Here is a 26,330-nt window from a genome sequence, read left to right on the forward strand (position 1 = left end):
AGCATGTCAGCCACCCTCCGATGTCCATTACCAAGAGGAGTGTGTGTGTTTTTGGGAGGCAAAGGAAAAAGTCCATCATGCTAATCAATAGTCTTAAGTCTAAGCCACACCTGTTTGTCCTCTTATCCATCTCTGTCTGCCTTTTACTCCCTCTTGCTTTATGTTTCACTCACTTTCCCCCCTTTTTTCTTCACCCCTCCTTCCCTCCAGCGTTCTATTACCACAGCTACACACACACCCCCTCAAAAAAAAGACAATAATTTAGGGAGGTGGAAAGAGAGACAGAGAGAGAGGGAGGCAGTGAGATGAAAAGGGTGAAAAAAGTAAAAGAAAATGAAGAAAGAGGGTTGAGGACTGAGAGGAGTATTAAGTTTGGGGAGAAAAGAGGGAGCGGGAGATGTAAAAGAGAGCGATAGAGACAGAGGGAGGGGAAGGGGTGATGAAATAGCGAGACAGAGAAGAAAGGCAGCCCTGGAGAGAAAGAGAGATAGATGAAGGGATGCAGGGTGTGGAGGTGAAGTTAGATCCAGGGGTGGGGAGAGATAAAATGAGGGCTTGATGGAGGGAGGTGAGAGGTCGTACTCTCCTCTCCTCTGTCAGAGCTGTGATTATTCCAAAACACACATCTCTATCTCTCCCGCTATGTCTCACTCTCATCCCATCTTTTTCACTCTCCCTGTTTTTTTTTTTGTCCTCAATGATCTCCCATCCTCTGTCGTCTTCTATTCTCATCTTTTTGTTCTGTTTCATACCCTCACTCTCTGCTCCCTGCATCCTCCCTCGCTCTTTCCCCTCTCCTCTTTTCCCTCACTCATCCCCTATGCATAATTCAAGCAGAGATTCCAGCATGACGGGCGTGGCCATTAAAAATACATGGGGACGGTGCGCCGAGGCCGTTTAGTGCTGCCTTACCTCGGAGGAGGAGCGCTATCGGCTAGGGCAGCAAGGGCAGAGAGAGGGAGGACGGGAGGGAGGAGGAGGGTGAGTGGTGAGATGAAGAAGCTGGAGCACAAGAGCAGAAGCCGACAGGCATGAGAACAGAGGAAGAAAATAAAATGATTAATAAAAAAAAAAGAGTAAAGGTATGGTCATGCTTTCATTCTGTGAATACTCGCTTCATCTTCCATTCAGTTTAATTACAGCCCGTAGGACAACCAAATTCAAGCATGCGGCTCTGGTTTCAGTGCAATCTCCATTTGGCTCAGACAACCTCCGGGGTCAGTATTCACCTTTGTTCAGCTTTCACTGTGCAGATGTGCAGGCTGGCAGAAACACAGCTGTACTGTGCTTGGACAAGGAAGAGTCCTCCACAATAGCGAGGGTTTGATTCATGTTTGCTTTTATTTTTCTCGGAGATGGATGACACACACTGATTACGTTTTGTTCTTGCGTATTGACGTCAATGGACATATGGTGTATGTCTCTCTTTGTTGGTGGTTCACCGAGGGCGGCGCTCAGGTCCTCCACATACACCAGGTGTACAAAAGTTACACTGGGTCAGTAAATACAATCAGACAGTTGATCGGGCTCTTTTGCTCTGCTCTGCCCGTGTCTGTCTCCAACTTTAACAACAACTGGTTTACCACAGGGATTCGAGTGATGGCTAGCTTGACAGCAGTCTTTTCTTGGTGAGCCAAGCTGGATCAAATCCTCCTGCGCTCTTTGGTGGGCTGATGTTTCTGCATCAAGCTAGCCGTCACTCTTATGTCCATGGACAAACCACCTGTAGATGCGCCAAAATGGCCCAGGATACACATGTGATATGTAGGGTTTTCAAAATAAGGTGAGACTAATTGGATTATATTCACAGGAAGTATAAATTACAGCAGTATTCTTTGGTACTGGGTTGCTTGAAAACCAAATCCTGGCAATGAACGTTACTGTGGGATCCTGCAGTTAGTGGAGGAGGCCCTGTGAGACTAAGTCAAAATCTACAAGCAGAGCAATTTCTTTTGTTTTACAACTGCAGTGAAACATTTTCTTTGATAAAAGTAGTGTAATGTGTTATATCAAATTCATTGATGTTCATAAAATTTTTAATATTTTCTTACTGAAGTGCTAAAATTCGTTCACCTACCACATTATAAGACACTCTCTCTGATGACAACATGTGCTTTGATCATCAGACACACAATCTAGTAAAACTGAAGCATAAGACACGAAATTTTGAAAAAATATTTAAAGGATTTCATAGGGTCAACAAAAGGTCCTGCACAGAGTTAGTATCGCTAACCTTAAAATGTACCACATGTTTGTTTTTTTTAAACAACAACACCTCTACATTGCCAAACTCAACAGATTTCTGGTTCTGCACATTTGGTCAGAGGTGATGAACAAGCTATCCCAGATCCTCGGCCTCAGCCTCCTCTTTTGAGTTTGAGTCTTATCAGATACAAAAACACTCCATCGTGATTTATAAAACTATGAGACAGGAACCAACAACTCCTTAAAGTTATAAAAACAGCACTTATTTTATCATCTATCTCAACAGTTGCGACGTCAGCCATAGAATTACACCATTCGCATTTCGTTATCAACCTGGAATGTGCCTTGTACGTCTGACAGGCCAACGCCGTGCATTGCTGGATATTGTTGTTGAGTCAGATTCTCACTGGACACATTGTCCTGACGCAGCTCCATGCATTGGCAATGCCACTGTGTTGAAGGAAGTGGTCTTACTGATAATAATGGGCATCATTTCACAGCGCCAACGTCGGTCTGAACACGGCCTCGGGGAAGCTGGAAACAGGAAGGGAGGCGGAGTGATGAGGAGGAGAGAGAATAGGAAGATTTCAGGGGAAAGACTGAAGGGGAGAGACTATTCCTGGCAGGCAATGAATGCGGATTAAAGGAAAAAAAAAAGAGAAAGAAATGTTTTCCGTCTTTCTCCTCCTTGACCTCCAGCTTAAGGGGGTAATTGGCAAAACCCTGCAAGTAATGCACTCGCGCTCTCTCCCTGTCGTCCTCCCTCCCTCTCGTACCCCCCCGTGCACACACAAATACACATGCTAATTCTCCCAACTCTCAGTACAGCAGTCTCAGCAGCCCAATACACACCGACATGAAAAACACAAACCATTGTGCCATAAATACGCTCATATTTTCCTGTTTATTCTCTGTCAATCAATAAATCAATTATATAGATCACTTCCACTGGAATGGAAGGGGATAGAAATACTGCGTATAGAGTGTGCATGTGTGTGTGTGTGTGAGAAGAGGGAGAGGAAGAGTGTCATATGCAGCATATGTCATGTTCTATATTAGTCTTCAAAGGAGGACATCTATTTTAAACACACACACACACACACACACACACACACACACACACACACACATATAAGCATGCATCCTGTCAATGCCCCCTCAAAGATATTGTCTTTTTTTTTTGCAGGAGGACTGTGGCTTTCTGCTAATGTTCTTTCCATGTCCTCTCGCCTTGCTTTCATAAATAATACCCTGCTGCTATTAACATGGTCTGAAAAAGCTGCAGGAGATGGAGAGCAGACGACAGAGCAGCAGAAGAAGAAAGATAGATTGAGGCATGCCAAGAGCAGGAAGGCAGGGATGTGGAAACGCCAAACACTTAACCTCCCTCTTCCGTCTTCCTCCCACCTGTTCTCTCTGATCTAATGTAACATCGCTGCAAGATGTAAAAACACCTCTCGCAACCCCGTCTCTCTCCCTCGAGTCTTCCGCTGCTCTTTTACTGAACTCTCTCCCTCTGACGATTACCGTTTTACTGCCTTCCATCTCCTTATCTATCACCTTTACTGCCCCGCTTCTTTCTGTCTATCAATTTTTACTGGTCTCATCCTCCTCTTTTAGGAGATACGGAAGGAGCGGAGGCAAAAAAAATAGGAAAGATAAAAAGAATACAGATGACAGGAAACACGATAATGACACTACAGTAGAGTGAAAACAGATTAAGCAGTGAATCTGAATAATAAAAAGGGAGAGAAGATGCAGAAAAATAACAAAAAAACAGCCATTATCTTTCTATTACTTGTTTATATCTGCTTCTCTCATTGCCAAAACACCATGACACTTCTTAGCTGATGTTCACAGCTCCATATCAAACAAAAAACGATATTATCTGTTAAGTTTTAGCCTCATACCGGCAGCCACGTATCAAAACATGGTCCACATCTCATTTCAGAAGGAATCCCTTCCCTTCTTGAAGCCACTTCGCCCCGTCTCATTTTCTCTCATCTGTCCTACTTTCACTCACTTTTATTAAAAATACTGTATATTGAAATGTGTTTTCAAATCTTTGAACTGTCTCGAGTGCTTGTTTTAACTTCTTAACTTTGTCTTCCACAGCCTCAACATTGCAAATGCTGCTTGAAAGATAAGGCAGACTTAATGAAGCATTTGTCTCCTTTTTTTCCCCTTCCAAATATTAAATATGTATTCAAATGCTGTATTTTTTTCATGTCTGCGCCCCAATAAGCTACTTGAGAAATAATCTATGACTCACATGTCATTCAATTTAAAAGAATTTCCAAGAGAAACAGTTTGAACGTAAATTAACATCGTCTCCGCCCATGTAGCTCCACGGCACGGTGCTGAACTTATCACCCAAGTGTTCATTCTGTCACTTATGGTGGCAAACACAAAGCAATAAGATCATTTAGCAACCACACAGATCGATTACAGTGACAGCAGCAAGCATCCAATCTGATCATTTGTGGTAACAAAAGCAGATTAAGAAGCAGCCGTCCAGCACAGATTGGTTTCTTGTTATTCCAACAATAACAAATGCTGTAACAACCAGCAACAGCATTTCTTTTTCTTTTTCAGAAACAGACAAACACATCTCGCAAACACAAGAGCAAGTCAATACACTCAGACTGAAGGCCTGTTTTGCCCCATTTCAAACACTTTCTATAGCAATTTTCAGACTGACACCAAATTTCACACCTGTATAGCGGCACAATCCCACGTGGATGTGTGTGCGTCTGCCGAGGCTATTTTAGCAGGACTGGAAGATGACCCAAATAGTTTTGGAAGATGTAAGACACAGCACTCTCGCTGAGCAATTACGACACACTCCCCTTACTCACGACATGATCACAAGTTTGTGTTTTGAGACCTGTGTAATGGTCCTCGCTGTTGTCCTCCAAGGCTCAAATGTAATTAAAAAATAAAACATAAAATGACACGAAACACCAACAAACCACATTACAAACAATTAGTTAACTTTAGGATGACGCTCAGACAATAAATGTATGTTCACATCAAAAAGAAACAGAGGACAAGTCATAGATAAATACATATTTCCCCAGAAGGAAATTTTGCCGTTCGCAGTAGTCTTGTCTGTGTCTTATCATAAATAAATCAGCTTCTTATTTGGAGATTACTAACTTCACCCTTAAGAAAAACAGGGAGCAAAAGAATAACTCAGCACAAGTTCTTTAGCTGTGCCAATAGGCACAGCTAAAGAACTGAGAACCGTTAAAATACACAAGGTTGAGACCTGAATTTGATCACTGAGATCAATTTCTAAAATTGGGTATGCTCATTTTAAGCCAATCAAGTTTTCTTTTGGATGTTACTGTTATCTCAAGAGTTGACTATTTCAGACAAATAAAGATGACTGCAGTGAGAGAGGAAAAAGAGTATCTTAAGATCTTAAATTAGGATCAGGCTGAGACAAGAGGAAGGCTATATTTCAGGGGCTGAATTTAAGATGTATTTAGATTTTTATTTATCATGGTTGTAGGCCTAAAGAAATTCTAACATTCTCCAATTGTAAAAAAGAATGTGCAGCATATGCACTGATTTAAAAAAGCGTCATATGTCTACAACCTGGCACCTTTTCCTCTAAATTTTGCCAAATTTCAACAGCGGTGGCTAGTCTTGAGCATCCCTAGCTAGGCTAGTAATGGATTTCAAATCCATAAAAGCAAAAGTCTCAAAAGAAAATACAGAATTGCAAAGTTCAAGGACCAAATAATCATAAATAGCCACTGCAAAGGAGCCATCTTGTGGTAAAACATATTTTTGAATGCTAATTTAGACCTATTTTTAATGTCGATAGGCTAATTTGGATTTAATACACAGTGTTACTATGAGGCTTAAATATGTTTTGTAGCTCCAGGCAGATTATTTTTTTAATTATTTTTGGTTAAAAATGGCTCTTTTGATATTTCAGGTTAGTAACCCCTGGTCAAAGAGAAATAAGCTGGACAAAGACAAGGTCTGATGCACCTTCTTAGCAAACAAAAATATATACAGCAAAACTTATCCTGTACTCTGATACAGGACTGCAACTAAAGATTATTTGTTTTAACCACAGATTTTTTATAGATGAACTGGTTGATCATTTAGTATATGAAATGTCAGACAATAGTGAGAGTCCACTGAGAGCCAAAGGTTAGGCTCAAGGCGTCAAACTTTAAGTACATGTCCACATCAAAAAGATTCAATGCAGGTATAAAATACATGACTTGCACGGTCTTATCATATGCAACATCTTCCACAATATTCTAGCAAGGTAATAATTCATTACACATGCTCAAATCACACATTAGCAGATGGATGGACGATCAATAAATGCAAAACTGGATGATTTTAAAATTGTTCCAGGCCCTGCAGCCTCTGTGAGTGTGTGGACAACAGCTTGGTTACTTTAAACACATCATCTCTTCAGTACCCAAACCAGGCTCAGTCCACAATAACTTAATAAAATACACATATGAGTTAAAGACACACACACAGCCACAGAAAGACATTTATAGCTAGGTTAACTATCAAGACAGAACCCAGTGCAGCTAGCAACTGACAACAGTGTTAGTTTATAGACATGGGGTGTATTAGACTCACGTTATTTGACGTCCAAGTCCTGTCTCCTTCCTTTCACGGAGATGAAGTGGTTCATATCCACTGTCCAGCAATTTCCCATGTCACTTGTCGCAGTTATGGTCATGTTGTTTGCTCGTTGCCACACCTGTAATGCCGCTAGTTAAGTTAGCTTAACTTCTCTTACGCTAACAATTTAGCGTGAGGTTAACGTTAGCTAACGTTAATACATTAAGCTAGCAACATCGACAACGACCGTCAATTCTCCCACTTTGCTATCTCAAACTAAATTATGTTGTCAACTTCACATTGTTTGGTGTAATGCCAAAGTGAGACGGACTTAACCACTCACTTTTCAGGGTTTCTTCTCCAGAAACTTGTCCATTTCTAGTTGTGCTGTAGCGTCGCAGGGTGCGCATCAAAACGTTTGACAGGTTTTAATTACTTTCACCTGATTCGAGCATCAACCGTTACGGTGCAATACCACCTTTGACCACACAACGCGTATGACATTTACCAGCTAATCCCGGGGGGCGCTGTTTCACTCATTTGAGGAAATTATGAACAGATGCTGCATTCACGTGCTCCATGGATGGTCTCGTAGTTCTTCTGATGTTAGTGTTTTCAAGAGCTTTAAGTTGTAATGTGGAAACAATATGGTCGCTAAAAATAATTTGTGTTGTATTAACGTCCTAGTGAAGATTCATGTTGCTATCCAAGTGTGCTAAAACAGTTTGAAGCTTTATATTAAAAGGGGATTTTGACTTCTTGCTGCAGCAGTGGCCAACTTTCCCTGAAACCAGTGAAGTATTGCTTTACCTGTCAGGTTTAATATCAATAAAACACCTTTTCTCATTAATCTAGGTCACTCTATATGGACAACATAAAAACTTACAACCTTATACCATATCATAAATTACAAATGAGCAAAAAGTAATATACAATATTTGAATTTCTTAACATGAACCAAGCATTTTCTTCAGCCCGCCATGTTTCTGTGTAATATGACATCCTCTTACGGATGTATTAAGAGACCTGGACACAAATATTATCATTAAAATGACAGTTCACTTTCCTTACATATTCTACACTAAAATATTGCGTAAAAAATATTTTTTAATAAGCTTTACTTACACAACGGGAACCATTTGCCAAGAGCTGACATCTTGTTTTGTCCATAAAATGGCAAATATTTCAATTTAAAATGTAACTCCCTCAGCTCTGGAAACAAGTTTCCACTCTGCGACTTCTCCCTCAATCTCATTTTCTCTCCTTGTCGAGTTCATTTATTTCAAATGAGAGAATCCATTACAGCTGCATCATTCCAATGCAGATGCACTGTCTTCCAGAGCAAGTGGTGAAATCATGCATGCTGAAAACATTTCATCAGGGAGCCAAACTTACAACATAAATTCATGTTGGAATGACAAGTTGAGTTTCATCCAAGTGTTTGAACCATGGTATCCTTTAATAGAACCAGGCGCGCTGCTTGCATGATGATCAAGTCTTTAATAGGCACACCATGATACACAGGCAGCACAGAAAAAATGCCAAAAAATATGAAAATAATTTGATATTTCTGTTTTTCAGTCAATAATTATCTACATTTTAGTGCTGTTCTTCCTGGAGCGAACAGCTCCTCCTCACAGCGGACATGTCTTGTGAAATAGGGGTATGACTAACGGCACTATGAATGTGTGCCAGGGTCCAGGTATTGTGCACACCGGCTCGCTGGCACAGCTTCACACCTGAATTACCATGGGTGTTGGCTGAGTGGTTAGCACTGGCATCTCATACAAACCCCCAAATCCCATCAGAGTTTAATGCTGTTTGCAAATTATCCCCATGTTAACATGAGTCTCCTTGCACCCCAAAAAGACATGATGCATGTTGGGTATTAGGAATACTTCTGCCTGGGGTTGATCCCCGTGGTGCACTGCACCGTGGCTGCCAACTCCTCCTTAGGAGTGGAGAAAATGTTACCTGCCAAAAATGAATAGGCAGAAATTTTGACTTGGCTTAACAGGAAAAGCACATCAATAACATTAAAGTGGGTCCTGTTCCATTTAGGTGTGTCATTAAGTTCATTCATCTCAATATTATTAGTTACACCTGTGTTTGACAAGTTAAAATGACCACTGTGAGAGAGGTCGGTAAAGTACACAAATGTGTTATTCTAGTTAAAACTGTGTGTTTCCTGATATGATGACAAGTCAGAATGCTCCGCATCGTCCAGCTGTGATGTGTGAAACCGTTGGCGGTGTGTAATGGCTTCACTTATCCCTTATCTGAGCTTCTATTCAGCCACGAACCTGATGAAAGGAGGAGCAGAGATAGAATCTCATTCCACTTTAACGCACTCTATACACTGCTGCTCTCCATACACGCACACATGCAGATAATACTCACAGACGGTCTCTATCTCTTTTACTCTTTCCATTTCCCTCACAAACACACACAAACACACACACACATTCAATTAATGCCTTTCAGGAAACCCTCTCTATCCCACACACACAATTACAGTCAAGTAGGCACAAATAAATCCACACATTAACAAATACACAGTCAGCAATTTCATTAAATACATTTCTAATGACCTCTTGGTTTTCATCAGAGAACTTCATTAAACTTTAAATTACATTCTTGCTTTGTCCCCGTACGTGTGAGTACACATGTATTTATATGTTGTGATTGTGTGCATGTGAGCGTGCACTGATAAAGGCTGTGGCAAAGAGCAGCAGAATCACAGTTTAGTCTGCTGAACATACTTATGGTTTCAGTTTTTTAATACCATTTTTTACTGATATTTTTTTTCATATTCCATTGCACCCAATGTTCCCTGCTGCAAAAGAACATTGATCACCATGGTTCACAGGAAAAGAGTTCCTTTTTCTATGATAACATTTCAGGAAATAGGAAATGAATGAAACACTGGAGGGAGTGAAAATAAACTGCTGAATATTTATCAAATTTTCACCTGTTTTTTTACTATAAAAATGAAAAAAGGAACATAGTCTTCTTACACTGTGTATGTTTGACCTATACTTACATTCGCATGTTTGACCTGCACTACCATTCTCAGGCACTGTTCATATATATACCTATGAAAAGGAACGCACCAGAATTCGTGTATAACCCACATACTCATGAGTTAGTAATTCGAAAATAACCCACTTAATCGTAAATGTTGCGATCACGTGACCAATGCACTGATAGAAGTAAAGAAGGAAACATGTCATGCCCTGTTTACGTGGATTAACTAAAACATGATTACACAGCGTCACGGTGTCCAAAACGTAACTGCTAGACTATTAACCAAAACATGTAAGCGTGATCATATCTTCTTTATTTTAGCTTCCCTTCAATGGCTGACGTCCATTTTAGAATTGATTTTAAAATTTTTGTCTTACCTTTTAAGGCCCTTCATGGTATGGTGCCGAGCTACCTGGCTGATCTTCTAAATCGTCACTCACCATCCACTAACCTGAGGTCCTCTGACTAGGGGTGGCAGGGTGTTTCCTATTAAGGCTACAACTCGACACCACTCCAATGCGATGTTTCTTTTCCTAAACCTTACCTACATAACTTCACGTTAAGTACGTAACTGGACGACGCCCAGATGTGATGTTTCTTTTCCTAAATCTAACCTACATAACTTCATGTTATGTACAAAACCCGACGACGCCCCAATGCAATGTTTCTTTTCCTTAACCTAACTTACATAACTTCATGTTCAGTACATAAGTCGACGATGCCTCTGTGTTTCTTTTTCTAAACCTAACCTACGTAACTTCATGTTAAACACATCGTACCAACCATGATTTTTTTCCTAAACCTAAGCTACGTAACATTACTTTCCCAAACCCTACCTACATAACTTTATTTTCCTAAAATAAACCAATGTAACTTTAATTTCCTAAAACTTACCAATGGAACTTTACGTTTCTAAACCTAATCTACGTAACTTCATATTAAGTACGTAACAAGATGACGCCCATACGTGATTCTTTTCCCTAAACCTAAACTACGTAATATTACTTTCCTAAACCTCACCTACGTAACTTTATTTGCCTAACCCTAACCTACATAACTCAGATTTCCGAAAACAAACCTACGTACTTATACATTAAGAATGCAACAAGACGACGTCCATTCATGATTCTTTTCCTTTACCTAACCTATGTAGCTTTATTTTTCTAAAACTAACCAACATGACATTACTTCCTACACCTAACCTACGTAGCTTTAATTTCTTAAACCTAACCTATGTAACTTTACATAAGTATGCAACAAGACGACACCTTTCCATGACATTACTCTCCCAACCTTACCTACCTAACTTTACTTTTCTAAACCTAACCTACGTAACTTTAATTTCCTAAAGCTGACCTGCGTAACTTTATGTTAAGTACATAACGTGACAACACCAAACCGTGATTCTTTTTCTGAACCTAACCTAATTGGTAGGGATGCTAATTTGTTGGATATCATATGAACCTTTGTGTAATTCTTCATATACAGTATATTTGCATTATATTTATCGAATACTGTCCTTATGTTTGTACATATTGTAATATTTTTTCTAATGCTAGATGCCATTTTCTTAATATATGGCATCTACTGAATGTTTGTCTGCCCTGTTCAAGGGATCCCTCAAGGTTTTGTCCCTGTTCCAGGGTTCCTGGGGGATTTTTCCTTATCTGAATCAAGGGTCTAAGAATACAGGATGTCTGTGTTGTACGGGTTGTAAAGCTCTTTAATATGAATTTGTAAGTTATGGTTTGAGGCTATATAAATAAAATTGTCTTGACTCATCAAAGGGATATTACTCAGCTTCATACTGACACATTTTCAAGCATGTTAATACCGAAAAACAAAAAGGTTCATCCAACATTCCTGCTTGTCATTTTCCAACCGGGGTTCAAGGATTTGTACCATTCAGCTGCTAACAAATCCAATTTAGGCTGTGCTCACACATTACATATGGCTCTTGTAAATGAATCATCTCCAGGCAACACTCAACAAATGAAAGTAATAAATAATTTCAGAAGGACAATTAGGTCTCCCTTCATTAACCATTTGCTCATTAGGGCTGCCTTCGTTAGTCGTGGTTGGATGAGCGCGTCCTGCCCGTCTGTAGCGACCATGATGTTTCCCTGCTTCAGGAACGTTCTCAAGCACAAGTTGACACAAAACGGAGACCCGCTCTCGTCCTAATGAGTTTCCCTGCTTGCTGTTCAGTGTGCTCTGTGGCTTCATTATCATCACCCTCTTAATGCATAATGCCTCCATGAAACAAATCAACACCACATCATTACACTCTTGAGGATGCAACAGCCTCTCCTGTTCGCTTTGTCTTTTTGGCTTTTTGCCTTTTTATCCTCCTCTTGTGTCTTTATCCCTCTGTCTTTTCTTCGTCTGCGTCTTTGTCCTTTGTTTCTGTCCGTCTGTCTCTCATTAAGTCCTTTCGCTTTTGCTCCATCTTATTCTGTTTCCTGCTCCTTCCTCGCAATATCTCCCTCACACTCTTTCCCCTCTCTGCTTTTCTCACCCGTCATTATTTCATCAAACAATCTGCAGGATTAGGACAAGACTGTAACAGCAAACTCTGACTGACCTTGAGATTATTGGCAAATCTGTTAGGGATTGAATTGGCATCTGAATAAAATAACCGCCTTTCCTGTTAATTGCATTTTAATGCAGCTGTTGTCATCCGTGTGAAGCTGAACGCCAAATTGATTTGTAATTCAGAGGGTGTTGCTGCTGTGCCTGAAAAGGAGATTGTTCTAGTACGGCTTTTAAGTGCACAAAAGCCCCAGCCTGCTGTACTGTTTCAAGGGTTTCAGCAAACATTTGCTCACGCTAATTTGCTCAACGGCAGAACGTGTGCGGTTTCACATGCTTGTGCAGGGACTTGGTGCGCACACAGAAAGGGACGTTCTGTGTACTGTATCTCTGTGTCACAGGTGCCTCCTGGCAGAGGGGTATGTTCACGTCACGCAATGTATGGTGCAGAAATCCACCTCAAACAACAGAGAGAGCAGTACTCAGGAAAGCAATCATAGCAGTGGTAATACATGGGCAGATGAATATATCAGCAATATCACACAGTGCAGCAGTTAATTCCCCAGACAGACGGCAAGGAGAGGAGGCTGCGACTGAATTATGGAAGCAATTGGGCTCGTCTGCAGCTTTTCCTCCTCAAACACTCCTTCACATATGGTTATACACATATGCATACATAAGACACACATTACCAAGATGCAAACCTTGAATAATGGCTCTCACACGCAGCTCGTGAACAGCTGGACGTATGCGAGGAGAGCGTGGGAAAGACTACTGCTTCTGACCTCGGCCTTGAAACGCACAACTTTATAAAAACCACCAGCAGAGACGCAGATAATAAGTTGTCTCCTCAAAAGAAACAAGTGTGTGTGTGTGTGTGTGTGTGTGTGTGTTTGAATGTGTTTGAATGTGTTTGAAAGCCTCAAGCGGAATCAAGTGGAACTGACGCTGATTGAGTGAAGGGTAGAGATTCCAGTGTGTGTGTTGTGGGTGCATAATAGCAGTGTTTCCTAAATTCCCTGAGGCAAAGTCATCCCATTTGCTCTCACCAGGGGACAGCCGCCACTTATCAATTTATAAATTGGATTTCATTTTCGGCTTCCAACACGCAGCGTGCGAGTGTCACTGAGTAAAAGGAGCCTTTCACTTCATTGTAAGATAGTGAGGACTTCCTGGAAACACAGCACACAAAGCCACACACACGCTCGTTGATGTGAAGGCAGCTGGCGCCTCCTACTCTGTAAAATTTGTCATAGTATGCGTAATTCTAGAGTTTGGGTGTTTATATGTCTTATTAGGCTTTTCATTGCAAACATTAGCAGGTTAAAATCATTAAGTGATAGCCAAGGTTTGCCTCAAGATGTGACCAAAAGCCTCAGGGGTTAATGGATTCATAGTGCTGCTGTAATTACCAACTGTGCACAAACACAATCAATATCCAAGGATGAAGCAGTGTCTCTTTGAGTATGAGTGATTACAGAGAAAAATAAAGACAAAACATGAGAGTAGAGACAAAAATGTATGACACTGTGAGTTTTTTTTGATGAGAGGAGCAGCAGAGGGGCACCAAACTGCAAACAAGGACAGGATCGTGATGGACAGGCTGCTCCAGGTATGTGCCCTCCATATTAAATCTGCAATTTGTGAAACCCCAGAGCTCTCCCAATCTATGACTCACTAGTATCCTCATTAATTCGATTCCCTGTAGATGCATGGGACAATGCACGCTGAAAACAAAACTGAGCCTTTTATGAGCCTGAGAACTGACTCCACACGACTCTAGCTGTTGTTCCACACACCTTTTTCATGCTGCAATTTTAACAATTTAAAGGCAGTTTATTATCCATCCATTCATTTTCATCTGCTTATCCGGGGCTGGGTTGTGGGGCAGCAGGCCAAGCAAGCACCTCAGATGTCCTTCTCCTCAGCAACGTTTCCAGCTCCTCCTGGGGGATCCCAGGGTTTTCCCAGGCCAGATGAGATATGTAATCCCTCCAGCGTGTTCTGGGTCTGCCCTGGGGCCTCCTACCAGTGGGACGTGCCCAAAACACCTCTGAAGGGAGGCACCCAGGAGGCATCCTGATCAGATGCCCAAACCACCTCAACTGACCCCTTTCGGCGGCAAGGAGCAGAGACTCTACTCCGAGCTTCCTCCAGATGTCCGAGCTCCTTACCCTATCTCTAAGGCTGAGCCCAGCCACCCCACAGAGGAAACTCATTTTGGCCACTTGGATGCGCAACCTCATTATTTCAGTCACTACCAAAAGCTCCTGAGGGTTGGGACATGGATGGAGCAGTAAAACGAAAGCTTTGCCTTCCGGCTCAGTTCCCTCTTCACTATGCCAGTTCAGCACAGTGCCCACATCACTGCAGATGCAAGACGGAAGGACGGTAGGACAGATGGAGGCGAGGAAGGAGTCCACATTGCCCTTCCTGAATTCGAGGTTCGACAATGATCAGAACCTTCTTTCCAGCACCCTGGAGTAAACTTTGCCAGGGAGGCTGAGCAGTATGATACCTTGATAATTGAAGCACACCCTCCGGCCCCTTTTTGTAGATGGGGACCATGACCTTGGTCTGCTACTCCACAAGCACTGCACCCAACCTCCACGAGACAATGAAAAAGCGTGTCAGCCATGACAGTCCAACAATGTCTGGAGCCTTTAGCATGTCAGGGCGAATCTCATCCACACCTGGCGCCTTGCTGCTGGGGAGCTTTTTGACCACCTAGGCAACCTCCGCCAGGGATATAGCCAAGAGTTTCCCTGAGTCTTCAAGCTCTGCCTCCTCCACGGAAGAAGTGACAGCCGGGTTCAGGAGTTCCTCAAAGTGCTCCTTCCACCGCTCGACAATATCCCCAGTTCAGTTCAGGTAGTTTATTACAGTTCCTATTTTTTGGAGTTCTGACAATCATTTCTATCCATTTCAATAACATTGTGCTCATCAAGTTAGTCGCTCAGATCTGGAAATGCAGCAAGATCACTAGAGGTGTTTTCATATTGCGTACGACTGATTCATACCATGCCTGAGTACGATTCCCTCCCAGACCCCCACCCTTCACTCAACCACCGCTCAGCTTTCACATCAGTAATGTTGTTCCATACCCGAGTACATTTGCGTCATCATCTATGTGACATTTTTGTCACGCTACAGTGGAGAAAAGGGTGCAGCCAGTTACCCATGTTGGTCTATAGGTTAATTTTGCTGCTCTTCAGTTTACTGCACTGCGCACCACCCAGGTCAGGTTGGAGCTAATGTTAGTTAGCAGCGCTGCTAATTTTGCAATTACCATCCTGACCCAAAAGTGTTGCTGTGGAAACTTTATGCCTACCCTCTGGTTGCCCCGACGAGCAAGCTGCGAACCTCCTTTAGCATTGTTAACTACGGTTAGCTCTGTTAGTGCTGTTCGCAGTGTCAGCATGGATGGTAGTGCTAACATAGTTAACAATGCTAAAGGAGGTTTGCAGCCCGAAATGAAGCCGCTTGCTCACCGGGACTACATGGGGGACACACTGGAGGGTGGCCATCATGTTTTTGCAGCATTACTAGAAATAACTACCGAACAGGCGGCACCACAAGCTAGCCCCCCGCCCCCAGACCCTGGTGGTACACAGTGCACAGCAGTCAAGGCTAACGTTAGCTAAACAGTGAATAGTGGCAGCTAAGCAGTGGGCACTATGTTCCACATGTTAACATGGCTAGCCGGCTGTCTGTCAGCAAAGCCAATAGAAAATTTAAAACAAAGACAAGACATTTACATCAGAAAACATTAAAAATTCACCACCTCTAAATGGGTAGTGCTTTGAAATGCAGTGCAAAAGCTCACTGAGTCAATGGAGCAGAGCACTGAAAGGAAAGGCCTCTCGTGTTTCATGTCATTTAGCATTTTTTTTTTTTTTTTTTTTTATAAATAAAAATTAACCTGTTAATTACCAGTAAGTGGGGGACGGGCTATTAAAGTAAAATTAACTGGAACTGACATCAAGATGGACACTGCTGCCACAGGGATCGCTGCTATCGGGCACGGAGCTCTCCGCCTCACACTGGAGCTCTAACTGTCTGTCTCTCTGTCCGTGGCGGGCTGTGCTGCCGTCTGACACAGAGGCATTGGTATTAAATTGAGACAGTCAAAAATTCCCAGTAGTCATGTTAAATAACAATCCACTTGCGTGTTTTGGTACATATGTACATTTGGTGTTCACATCAGATGTGTCGTGTACCTGAGTGCACATGAACCGTTCTCAAGACCATCTTTTCAAGTGGATCCATGGATGGACTGACGTTTGTGCCCCGGGTATGTGACATTGTTCATGCTAATCAAAATCACACAAACTGGAATTAGGGATCAAGTGTGCTGGGCTCCGGACCTAAGAAAAAAAGCCCCCTTAAAAGAAGCATCACAGGGCAGGAAACACAAACAGTAAGATTTTATTCCAACACAAACCAAAACTACAATTTAACACTGTGATCTATACATTTCCCTTTATCATATTGTTGAAATTGCTAGCTTAGTGTATTAAGATGACCCCCATTTGCTCTGTTCTTTTTATATGCTAAATTCCTTTGGAGTTTCCTCTGAAATATGCTGCGGCGCCGGCCTGGTTTCCCCACGAGGATAAGCAAAGTTTCATCTTATTATATCTTATGTCATCCCCTCTCTCCACTTCGTATCATCCCACAAAGCAGAGACGGTTAAAGATAATCTTCAAAAGAGGAACCAGTAACAAAAGAAACACCAACAACTTTTGTTCCGACTTGATTTCTCTGTGATTGTCAACACACGGTTCCCTCAGCGGCTGAGCACGGTTAAAAAAAAAAAAAGAAAAAACAATAGCGGCTGTTTATCTGAGGATTTGGATGCGAAATTTTTCACACAATCTGTTGTTTGAATCTCTTTTGTCTGCTGCTAGATTTAAAGACACACACACACGCTCTCGGTGCTGTGTTAGCTTTCTGAGCCCCTTGTGTTGAGTGGGCGACTAGCTGTGACTGGCACTGTCAGATTAGCCCAGTTAAAAAAGACATATGTTTATCGCAGCATGTTTGTGTGTGTGTGTGCGTGTGTGTGTGTGTGTGTGTGTGTGTCCTCCATACTATTTTCAGACTGTGACACATGCTGCATTATTCATGTTAAACCATGCAGAGAAAGATACAGTCTTGTGTCATATAATACCACTGCCACAGGCCTCTGGTTGGTATCATCACGCATACGGATCGGTTCACGAGCTACTTAAGACTCCCACACACGCACATAAACAATAGCTGGCACACTTACCCAAACATACTGTTTTTTACCGGTGGACAAACACGAGATTCACTCCCACACTGACATGCAACACACACACGTGTACGCAGACACACACAATGCACTAAATCGTATTAGGCAAATGAGAACGAGGCACTGCGGTGCCAGAAAGGCGCTCTGTTCGAGTGCTGTTGCTGTGACAGATCCTGGCATAAATCATGTTTAGTTGTTGTTGTTGTTTAATATGCAAATCTTCCATTCAAAGCACGAGCGGTTGTTAACAAGTGCGTTCGAACACACACACGCACACGCACACGCACACGCACACGCACACGCACACGCACACGCACACGTACTGTACGGATTTCCGAAATAAGGGCTGCAAAAATGTGTGGCTGCGAGCACACACACTTACCGTGTAAGTGCGTGGGATAGATGTGGATGTGAAAATGCCATGGGCGTCATTACTGGACTCATATTTCATAATCATATGGCCATCCATCAGCCCTGTTCAGCTAATGACGACAATGCCAACACACGTAAGCACGCTCGTACAAACACACACCTGGAGAGGCACAAGTATTCTCCATCATAGATGTGAGAGCTTCTGCAAGGACACAAACGAGAGCAGCACAAAGGGAAGAAACACCGTCACATGCATACACATGAGCGCTGGTAAGGATGCTCAATTAGGCCCACACATGTACTAGAAAATACAAAGAGATGTCCTATTGGGTAACACACACACACACACACACACACACACACACACATATACACACGAGTGTACGCTGCAGTGAATGAAGTGGCTGTTGACAGATTTCAGCAGTAATTGATAGCCGTGTTTGGCAGCCATTTTTATTTGGCTCAACCACAAGCCAGGGATGATCTAAGCTGTGCCGTACACACACACACTCACACACACACACACACACACACAAACACACACACACACACACACACACACAAAAAACCCTTCCTTACAAGCATCACTTGACACATCTTGACACATCCCTCCTCACATACATACTGTACACACACACATCTGAGCACAAGAGATAAAATCACACTTAAAGCTTTTAAAGGCAGATGCACAGGCGAAAGAAAATTCCCTCCCAATCGCTACAGGAAGAGGTGGCACTGCTGCCGTTGTTAAAACCTCCGGGAAGACTGAGTTCATTTTAATTGGTTGTCATCGCTGAACTTTATCTCGCCAGCGATGATGAGTGCAGGGAGGAGTGCAAACGGCATGCACAGAAATGTACACACACACAGAGGAGAAGAGAAAAGGAAGGATTAAGGAGTCAAGTCTTACCTTAAACAGGCGCAAGATGTTGGCCACCATGATGGACACTGAGCTGGCCGCGGCGCCTATCACCCCCACGATTTTATCCGGCTTGGTGAAGATCGGAGGGTCTCCGTTAGCGCAGCGGACGTCGGAGCCGTCCCTCTCTATCAAGGCCTGCACGAACGTCAGGGACTGCTCCAGAGCGTATGTGTCCCTGGAGCAGGTATCCAAGATCCGGGCCCCCAGCGTGATGTTGGGAAGCAGCTCGGGGTCCTTGTTGATCAGGTCTATGGCGAACATCATGGCCTCCAAACGATGGATTCCCTTTTCCTTTTTTAGCTCCCCGCAGGGCGTGCCGCGGTCGCCTCGCGAGTGCACGGGAAATAATCCGCCAAGGATGATGTCCCCGTCCAGTCGGATAGAGTGGGCGTACTCAGGTGCCGCCTGGGGGTCTATTGGGATTCGCTGAGCGGAGGTGACAGGAAGGAGCCAAGTGTAGGAAGTCGCCATAAGCAGAAAGACGACGGGAGACTGCGGGTATGAAGTCGGGTTCCACTGTGATTCCATGATTACCAAACAAGAGCCAAAGTGATCTCAAACGGGGATTTCGGACTGGTATTCCAAAACCGAAGATGTGCTTTTGGGGAATATCAAAAAGTAGGGCCTTCCTATTGGTTAAAATGAGATGGGTAGAGGGCCCCACGGGTGGAGCTAGCCGAGCCCCATGAGCGAATCATATTCCAGAATCAACAGTGTGATAAAGGGAGCGGTAGCATAGAAATGTGGCAGCGATGTCGTAGAAATCTTGTCTGGGAGTTGAGCCTGTAATCCAACAAGTCACATCTTCAGTAGAGCCTGTTGAAGAGAGACAGGGAGAGGATGTGTAAGTACCAATGTGATGTGTGAACATCAAGCTGCTGCAGGGATCCACGGTCCACCTGACAAACATGTGTAAACCGGCTCACGGGCGAGGCAAGGAAGCACTCAGGCATACCAAAAAACAAGTCAAAAATACACCCATGCTCACCCGCCCGCTCACCCTCACATGGGTATAGACTTTCCGACAGACTTGTCAAAATTTGCACTGGCATTCTATAATTGAAAACCCAAAGTCTGTCAGTTTGTAATCACCTCTACACACACACACACACACACACACATAGACACACGTCTCTTGGCATATCGATGAGTGGAACAGCTGTTAAAATGACAGCGGAGAACCTTGGCAAGCTCCTCGGGCTATTCGCACGAAGGCGCAGACTACCTGCTGCAGTGGAGGTGAGGCAGAGCAGGAGAGACGTGAACAGAGCGAGGAGAAAAGAAGGAGGGAGGGGAGACGGGCGGGGAGGGGGGAGCGAGGGAGGAGAGACAGAACGAGAAACCATGTGAGACAATGTGAGAGAAACAGAGACAGCAGCGAAAAGACAGAGAGCGGTGCCTCGGAGCCAGTGTGTTGCATCATTCAAACACCTGCTGTTTCTGCTGCAGCTAAATGAACACATTACATCCAGCACACCCCACTTCACACACACACACACACACACACACACACAGAGCTTGAAATCACAACAGGTAGATTTAATGTTGAATGTCCGTATTAACCGTATTAAAAGTGGATATCTGCTCTCACCTACTGCAGGCGGTATGCACTCTATCCCTGGGAGTAATCACGGTGTACTCTGCCCAGCGAGCTGCACATTAAGCAGCCGTATCCTTGGAAAAGTGCTATAACTTGGTCTGGGCTGGGACTGAAAATTGGTTGTGACAAACCGGTTGGTTGCTACATGATACGAGTGCTAATGTGCTTTCATTAGCGGAGGCCCCGGGGATTTATTTTCTCATTTGCCTCCCATGATCCAAAATCTCTGATTTTATTTTCTCGCACGTTGACTGTTTAAAGTGAGGAAGCAACCTTTACATTCTGATCCCTGAATATGAAACGTAAAGGTGAGCTGTTTTCTTTTAAACCTGTAGTGAACAGAGAGCATTCATCATATTGCTAGCAAGAGATATTTAGCCCTGAGTAAAGATGCAATAATCTGAATGAAGAATTAGACCAGCATTCAGTTCAGCACCATTAAGTGCTATACAAGGCTGTTAGGTTGACATTTATTTCATTACATCATTTCTCCATATTGAGGCCATCACTCTGAATCACCTCTCTTTATTATAGGTGTCCTGCTTACCTCAATACACACAAGCTTCGCTATTGAGGCGGCCTTCTCCTTCCCACCATTTAGTCTATTAATTAGCCTTGTAGCTCATTCCATTGCTTATGTTCCCTTTGAGAATAATTTCTCAGCACAGTCGAGCATCTTAATGCTAAAACAACGCTTTCAGACGTTTTGGGGCACATTATTCACTTTCCTGTGTGGAGTTAGCTACACGAGAGGATCTTTTCAACTATTCCTCCACCTTGCGTTTCCCAGTGGTGTTATGGAAGACAATCAGATCTTTTTCCTTTTTCCTCACAGCTTAGCAACAGCGGCACAGGACACTGATTTGTTTTCCATAGTTATTTGTGCCATTTCCGTCACTGGGGTTAGTAATGTAGCCAATGGTTACGAGTTGTGCCTGTACTTAAGGTAGCACAAAATGATCGCACAAAGGCTCCGTAGTCCGAACCAGGACGGCAAACATTGCTTTGTGTGTTACAGCTTTACCTCTTCCATTCTTACCTCTTAAAATTAAAGCCCTTGACATATATACCGCATCACTGCTTCACTTGGAGTATTTCGCAAAGAGGCAACTCAACAAGAACTTACACTGATGCTCTTTGGCAACTGGGGACAGCTACTGATAGCTAACTGGGAAAACAAAAATGCTATCCTCTTCCTGTTTTAGGTTGTGCAATGGTTGACCATGGATGTACAAAGGGAACTGGATGCACCATTGGAGGCAAAAGTTGCTCAGTGGTACATGAAGCCAAAAACGTTCCACCACCGCGTATAAAATTACTTGCACTGCATCCGCACTAAAGACTTCCACTGGCTGAGGCGGCTACCTTAGCTTTAGCACTTCGCTAACCTGAATTGGGATAAAATGAAATCCTGCTCCTCTAAACTTTCTGAAGACAAATTAATCAAACAAGCTATTTCGTTGGGGTTGTGGCGCTCAAAGAAATATATCTACTGATTTACAGATTTTTTCGTCATGTAAGTCTATGAGGTCTTTTCGGGCCAAATGGCAACACATGGCAGATGTAATTCCACTGTTTGGCTTGGCGAACTTTTTGGGGGCCTGTGGTTTATGCAGTTCCTTTGTGCTATAAATCGAGACTCCCAGGAGATCACACACAGAATCGTGTAGTGAGGCTTATAAGGAACCAATCTAAATGCAGATGCTATTGTTATTCTACAGCCATAACATTGTGGAATCTGTGTGCCATTTTCAAGCATTAAAGTTTGGGATATACATCATAGTTGTAGATTTTTGGGGCAATATTCAGAACGTGTACATTTGTGTGTACGTAAAAACGTTAAAGTAGTAGAGGACTTTTATTTTGACAAAATTAAAGACATTTACATCAAAAACTGATGGGTACAAACGCAGGAAAATGAAGTGTCAGATGCTCAAAATTTTCTAGCATGTTTCCCTCAATGTTGAAACAAAATCTACACCATTTAAGCATTTATGAAACTAGGCTATATTCAAAGCTGGAATACCAACCAGGCAAAGCTGGCAACTGCCTGGGGCCCTCGATCCTAAGCGCCCCAAAGACTCCAGGTTCACCTTGGTAATTAGTTTGTGGTAATGTAATTGAGTGCAAATGTGTTTAGTAATATGATATGCCTCCTTTACGCACATTAAATGACAGCCTTAAGGCAGCCCTGCATTATTACTTAATCTTGAGGCTCCATCAATTCGGGGACGGGGATGCGAGTGGAGGCCCCTGGCTCATTTTTGCCTTGGGGTCCCCTGGTGGGTTAATCCCTGATAAATAGTGATAATTTAGGGTTAACTGGGACCAAATCCTTCACCATTCTTCCAAAAAGCTTCCCCACTATCTCACTTAAGTTAAGAAAAGACTGCACACACTGAAAGCAAAGCATCATCCACAAAACTTTAAATATTCAGCAAGCCTGCCTAATTTCACCCACAAGGGCCCCCTAACAGGTTTCGGGCTCAGATCTCATCACAGCGTGAGCCTCTCTCTCTCGATGAATCCATTTATAACTCGATTCTGTCCCAATTAATTTATCAGTTTCTCTCCACTCTAAATGGAATTAGGTCAAAGCCACTCATACACAGCCAAGCCCCCGCTATGATTAAAAGCCCTGCGTTATATAGGTTAGGCAGTATTGTACCCGCTGCAATATTGTTTATTCAACACTTTTTTGCCTTGGCTCGGGCACAGAAAGGGTCTAAACGAGGCTCGGGACCCCTGTTGTCGAGCCATTACATAAAATTAAACAACTGCAATTAAATACAGTCTAATTGGATCCACACACCCAGCTTCTCTTGATCATCGCCGTTGCGTTTCATCTTCCCGGCTCCTAACATTTGGCAGAAATCGGATCTTCCCGAACAGGGAGCCACCAAATTAAGCTGACCTAATGGAAGTCAAATCCAAGGAGAGCTCATTCATGATTTAAAAAGTTACACTCACTCAGGATGTAACTACATGCAATCGTCTCGAGAGGGGCGCCAAAAAGTCAGATCTGTGCAACATGTGACGGTTTCATGATGGGAACTGAGGCCCCGAGGTTATTAAAAGTTTCATGTCTCATTTATGCACATTGATAATTATTTCCAAGGGGGGTGAGCGTCAGTGATTTCTCAGTCTTTGTGTTCGTATGTCAGTGCCACCAACGTGCCATTCTTAATAACCTCATCTTGGTTATTGCTCTGTGCTCCCGTGAGAGTCATTGTGCTTTATGATGCTTTACCAAAGGCTCAAAAAAGCATCCTCCCATGTTGCAGCCTTAAAGAAGGAAGCGGACTTCCTGAGGAAGGAGGTTCCCTGAGCTGTGATGGTTAGTGAGATGAAGATGAAGAGGGTTAAGGCCTGAGAGGCTGCAGCTGGCACATCACTCTTTTAATTTACACCCAAGGCTGGCTGTCGAGGTGAGCGTTGCACACTCCTGGTTCTGCTGGTTTTATCTCGTCTCCTTTTCTGTTTGATTCCAGCTGTTTTCTCTCCTCTGCATACCTGGCCTCTTTTTCTCTTCATCTCCTTCACCTCCTCAGCTTCTTTATGCCACTTTTCTTATTTACCCTCTTTCTTATTTCAACCGCCCTCTGTCTCTGTATCCCCCCCCCCTCCTCTCCTTCTCTCCTCTATCGCCTTCTGCAGGCCTCCTCATCTCTCTGGGGAGCTCCCTGCTCTTTTCAGAAAGTGATAGCATTCCTGCCGCCCTGTCCTCCTCTCCTTTCGTCTCTCCCTCTCTCTAAGTAGGTGTTTCTCCTGTCGTCTCTCGTTCGACAATCGCTGTCTGTCTCTCCCTCTGTCTCTCTGTCACCCTCCTCCAGCTCATCCATACCTCTCTACCTTTTCCTCCGACCTCAACCATCTCTCACACTTTCTAGTAGCGTTCTTTCTATGATTTTAGCAAGATAATGGGCCAATGAGGTGCTTGATACACCCCCTTCCTCTCCCACGCACCATCATTGTGGAGTCACCCCTCAAGTCAGAGAGGACTTACCCAGACTGCAAATAAATACGTCAGAAAAATTAACTTAAACGCCCATACACTTTGATGGTGCCATTATAATGCAACATTTTTCATATAACACCCCAAAAATCTGCACATTTCTCCATTTTCTCCCTCATATTCTGATTATTTCCATATATGGATAAACATAAAAAAAACCCAGCTCACATTGCTAAGAGACAGAGACGGCGCATGCATCATTTTAAAACACACATGCCTGTGACGTGCTAAAGTCATGTGTCTGGAGATAAAAAACAGCCCCACAGGTTTGGAAATATGTGACATCAAAGTGGAAGGGTGTATGCTCATTATGCAGCCCCATTGGCTCCTTTCTGTACAGCAGTGGTGGCATTCAGATGTGCACCCTAATTAAGACAGTAGAAGAAGAGAAGCAGCATTGCAATGGTGTAATTATGAAGATTAATTGTTCATGTTTTTTTCTTTTAAATACTCCATACCCACGCACTATTGAGTTATAAGCTTCTTTTTTCCCCATGTGCCATTTACTCACCTAACCACTATTGCACAGATATCCATGTGAAATTAAAATTATGAGTCAATTAAATTCCATAGGAGATAGGCAGCAAGACAAATTGAGACCATAAATGAGACAGATTGCCCAAAATCCATCACTAGAGGAATGTCAGGATGCCACAAACACCCACAGGAGGAGGGAAAAAAAGAGAGAGTCAACAGCAATTGGTCAGAATGGAGGAAAAAATGATAGCATATGAGATACCTCAGGAAATCAAATTGATCCGACAGTGTGTGAAGGGTGAGGAGCACCGTCTCCAGCCTCATCCGCGCACGGACTCCTCCTCGGGGTCCCTGTCCGCCTCGGGCAACTTCCTTGCGGAGCTCAGCAGTTTTAGTCCCCCTGCCCACAAAAAAAATATCAGTCCTCCTGGAATCAGATTTTTTTTCCACAACAGCAAAAACGGGTTTAAAGGAAATTAGACCATCCGCAAGATATGAAGATATATAGGAGATATATGTAGGAGATAATAAAAAAAAAGTGCTCCGTAGTGACCAGAAGAGCTGTTTTTAGTGATGAAAATGCAATTATGGAGCCCGCGCTTGTTTAAGAGGCTGCCTGTAATGAAGTCAATACCCAAGAATGAGTCTCAGATACAGAGAGAGGAGAGGAAGAGGAGGAGGAGGAGTGAAGGAGGGGAGGGAGGGAGAGGAGAGCAGAGGAATTCATCATGCACGGAATCTGTCAGCCATGATCAATAATGTTGGCAAAACGCACCTGATTTTCATCCATGCTCCTCTCGGAGCTTCCCCGCACTTTGCAGCATAAACCCCCTCTTTTGCCGTCAAGTGCGCTCGCGCTGCTCCAACGGTCGCGCGCGCACAACACTCCTCTCTCCTCTCTCCTCTCTCCACCAGCTCCTCCGGTCGTCGGTGCTGAAAGGGACAGCGCACGACTCCACAGCCGAATGAAGTACATGAAACATATGTATCTGAGGCATCCCAGTGGTCCGGCTCAGCCCGACCCAGGCACCAAATCATCGGCTAATTGCGCCACTGTCGCGCGGCAGAGTCCACACATTCAATCAAGTTTATTACCAATCAATCGGATCGATAGTTTCCACAATGGAGGGCTTTGGTTATTTGAGCACATTAATAAGTCATCAAAAATATGCTCACAGAGGCGCTGCGCCACACTCTTAATTGCCTCAACTTCAATCCATTTTTACTGCGCCCATTGATCCCCCCCTACCCACCCACCCCCACCATCTCTTGTAAAAACCATAGCGCCATGGCTCTT

The 26,330-nt window shown here is 43.3% G+C and overlaps 1 protein-coding gene across 3 annotated transcripts in view; it reads right to left on the reverse strand.

Moving 5' to 3' along the window:
* grm8a (glutamate receptor, metabotropic 8a) overlaps positions 1 to 25,650 on the reverse strand; it is a 327,721-nt gene extending 302,071 nt beyond the window's left edge. For all 3 annotated transcript variants that reach the window (XM_050036012.1, XM_050036011.1, XM_050036013.1), the window contains exons 1-2: positions 25,296 to 25,650; positions 18,930 to 19,757 (exon numbers count right to left, since the gene is read on the reverse strand). In XM_050036012.1, the coding sequence (XP_049891969.1) occupies positions 18,930 to 19,469 (540 nt within the window). In that variant the 5' untranslated portion in view covers positions 19,470 to 19,757; positions 25,296 to 25,650. The remainder of the gene's footprint in view (positions 1 to 18,929; positions 19,758 to 25,295) is intronic.
* Positions 25,651 to 26,330: the final 680 nt, after the last annotated feature.

This window comes from Epinephelus moara, chromosome 23 (genome assembly GCF_006386435.1).
Source record: "Epinephelus moara isolate mb chromosome 23, YSFRI_EMoa_1.0, whole genome shotgun sequence".
NCBI classification, from domain to species: Eukaryota; Metazoa; Chordata; class Actinopteri; order Perciformes; family Serranidae; genus Epinephelus; species Epinephelus moara.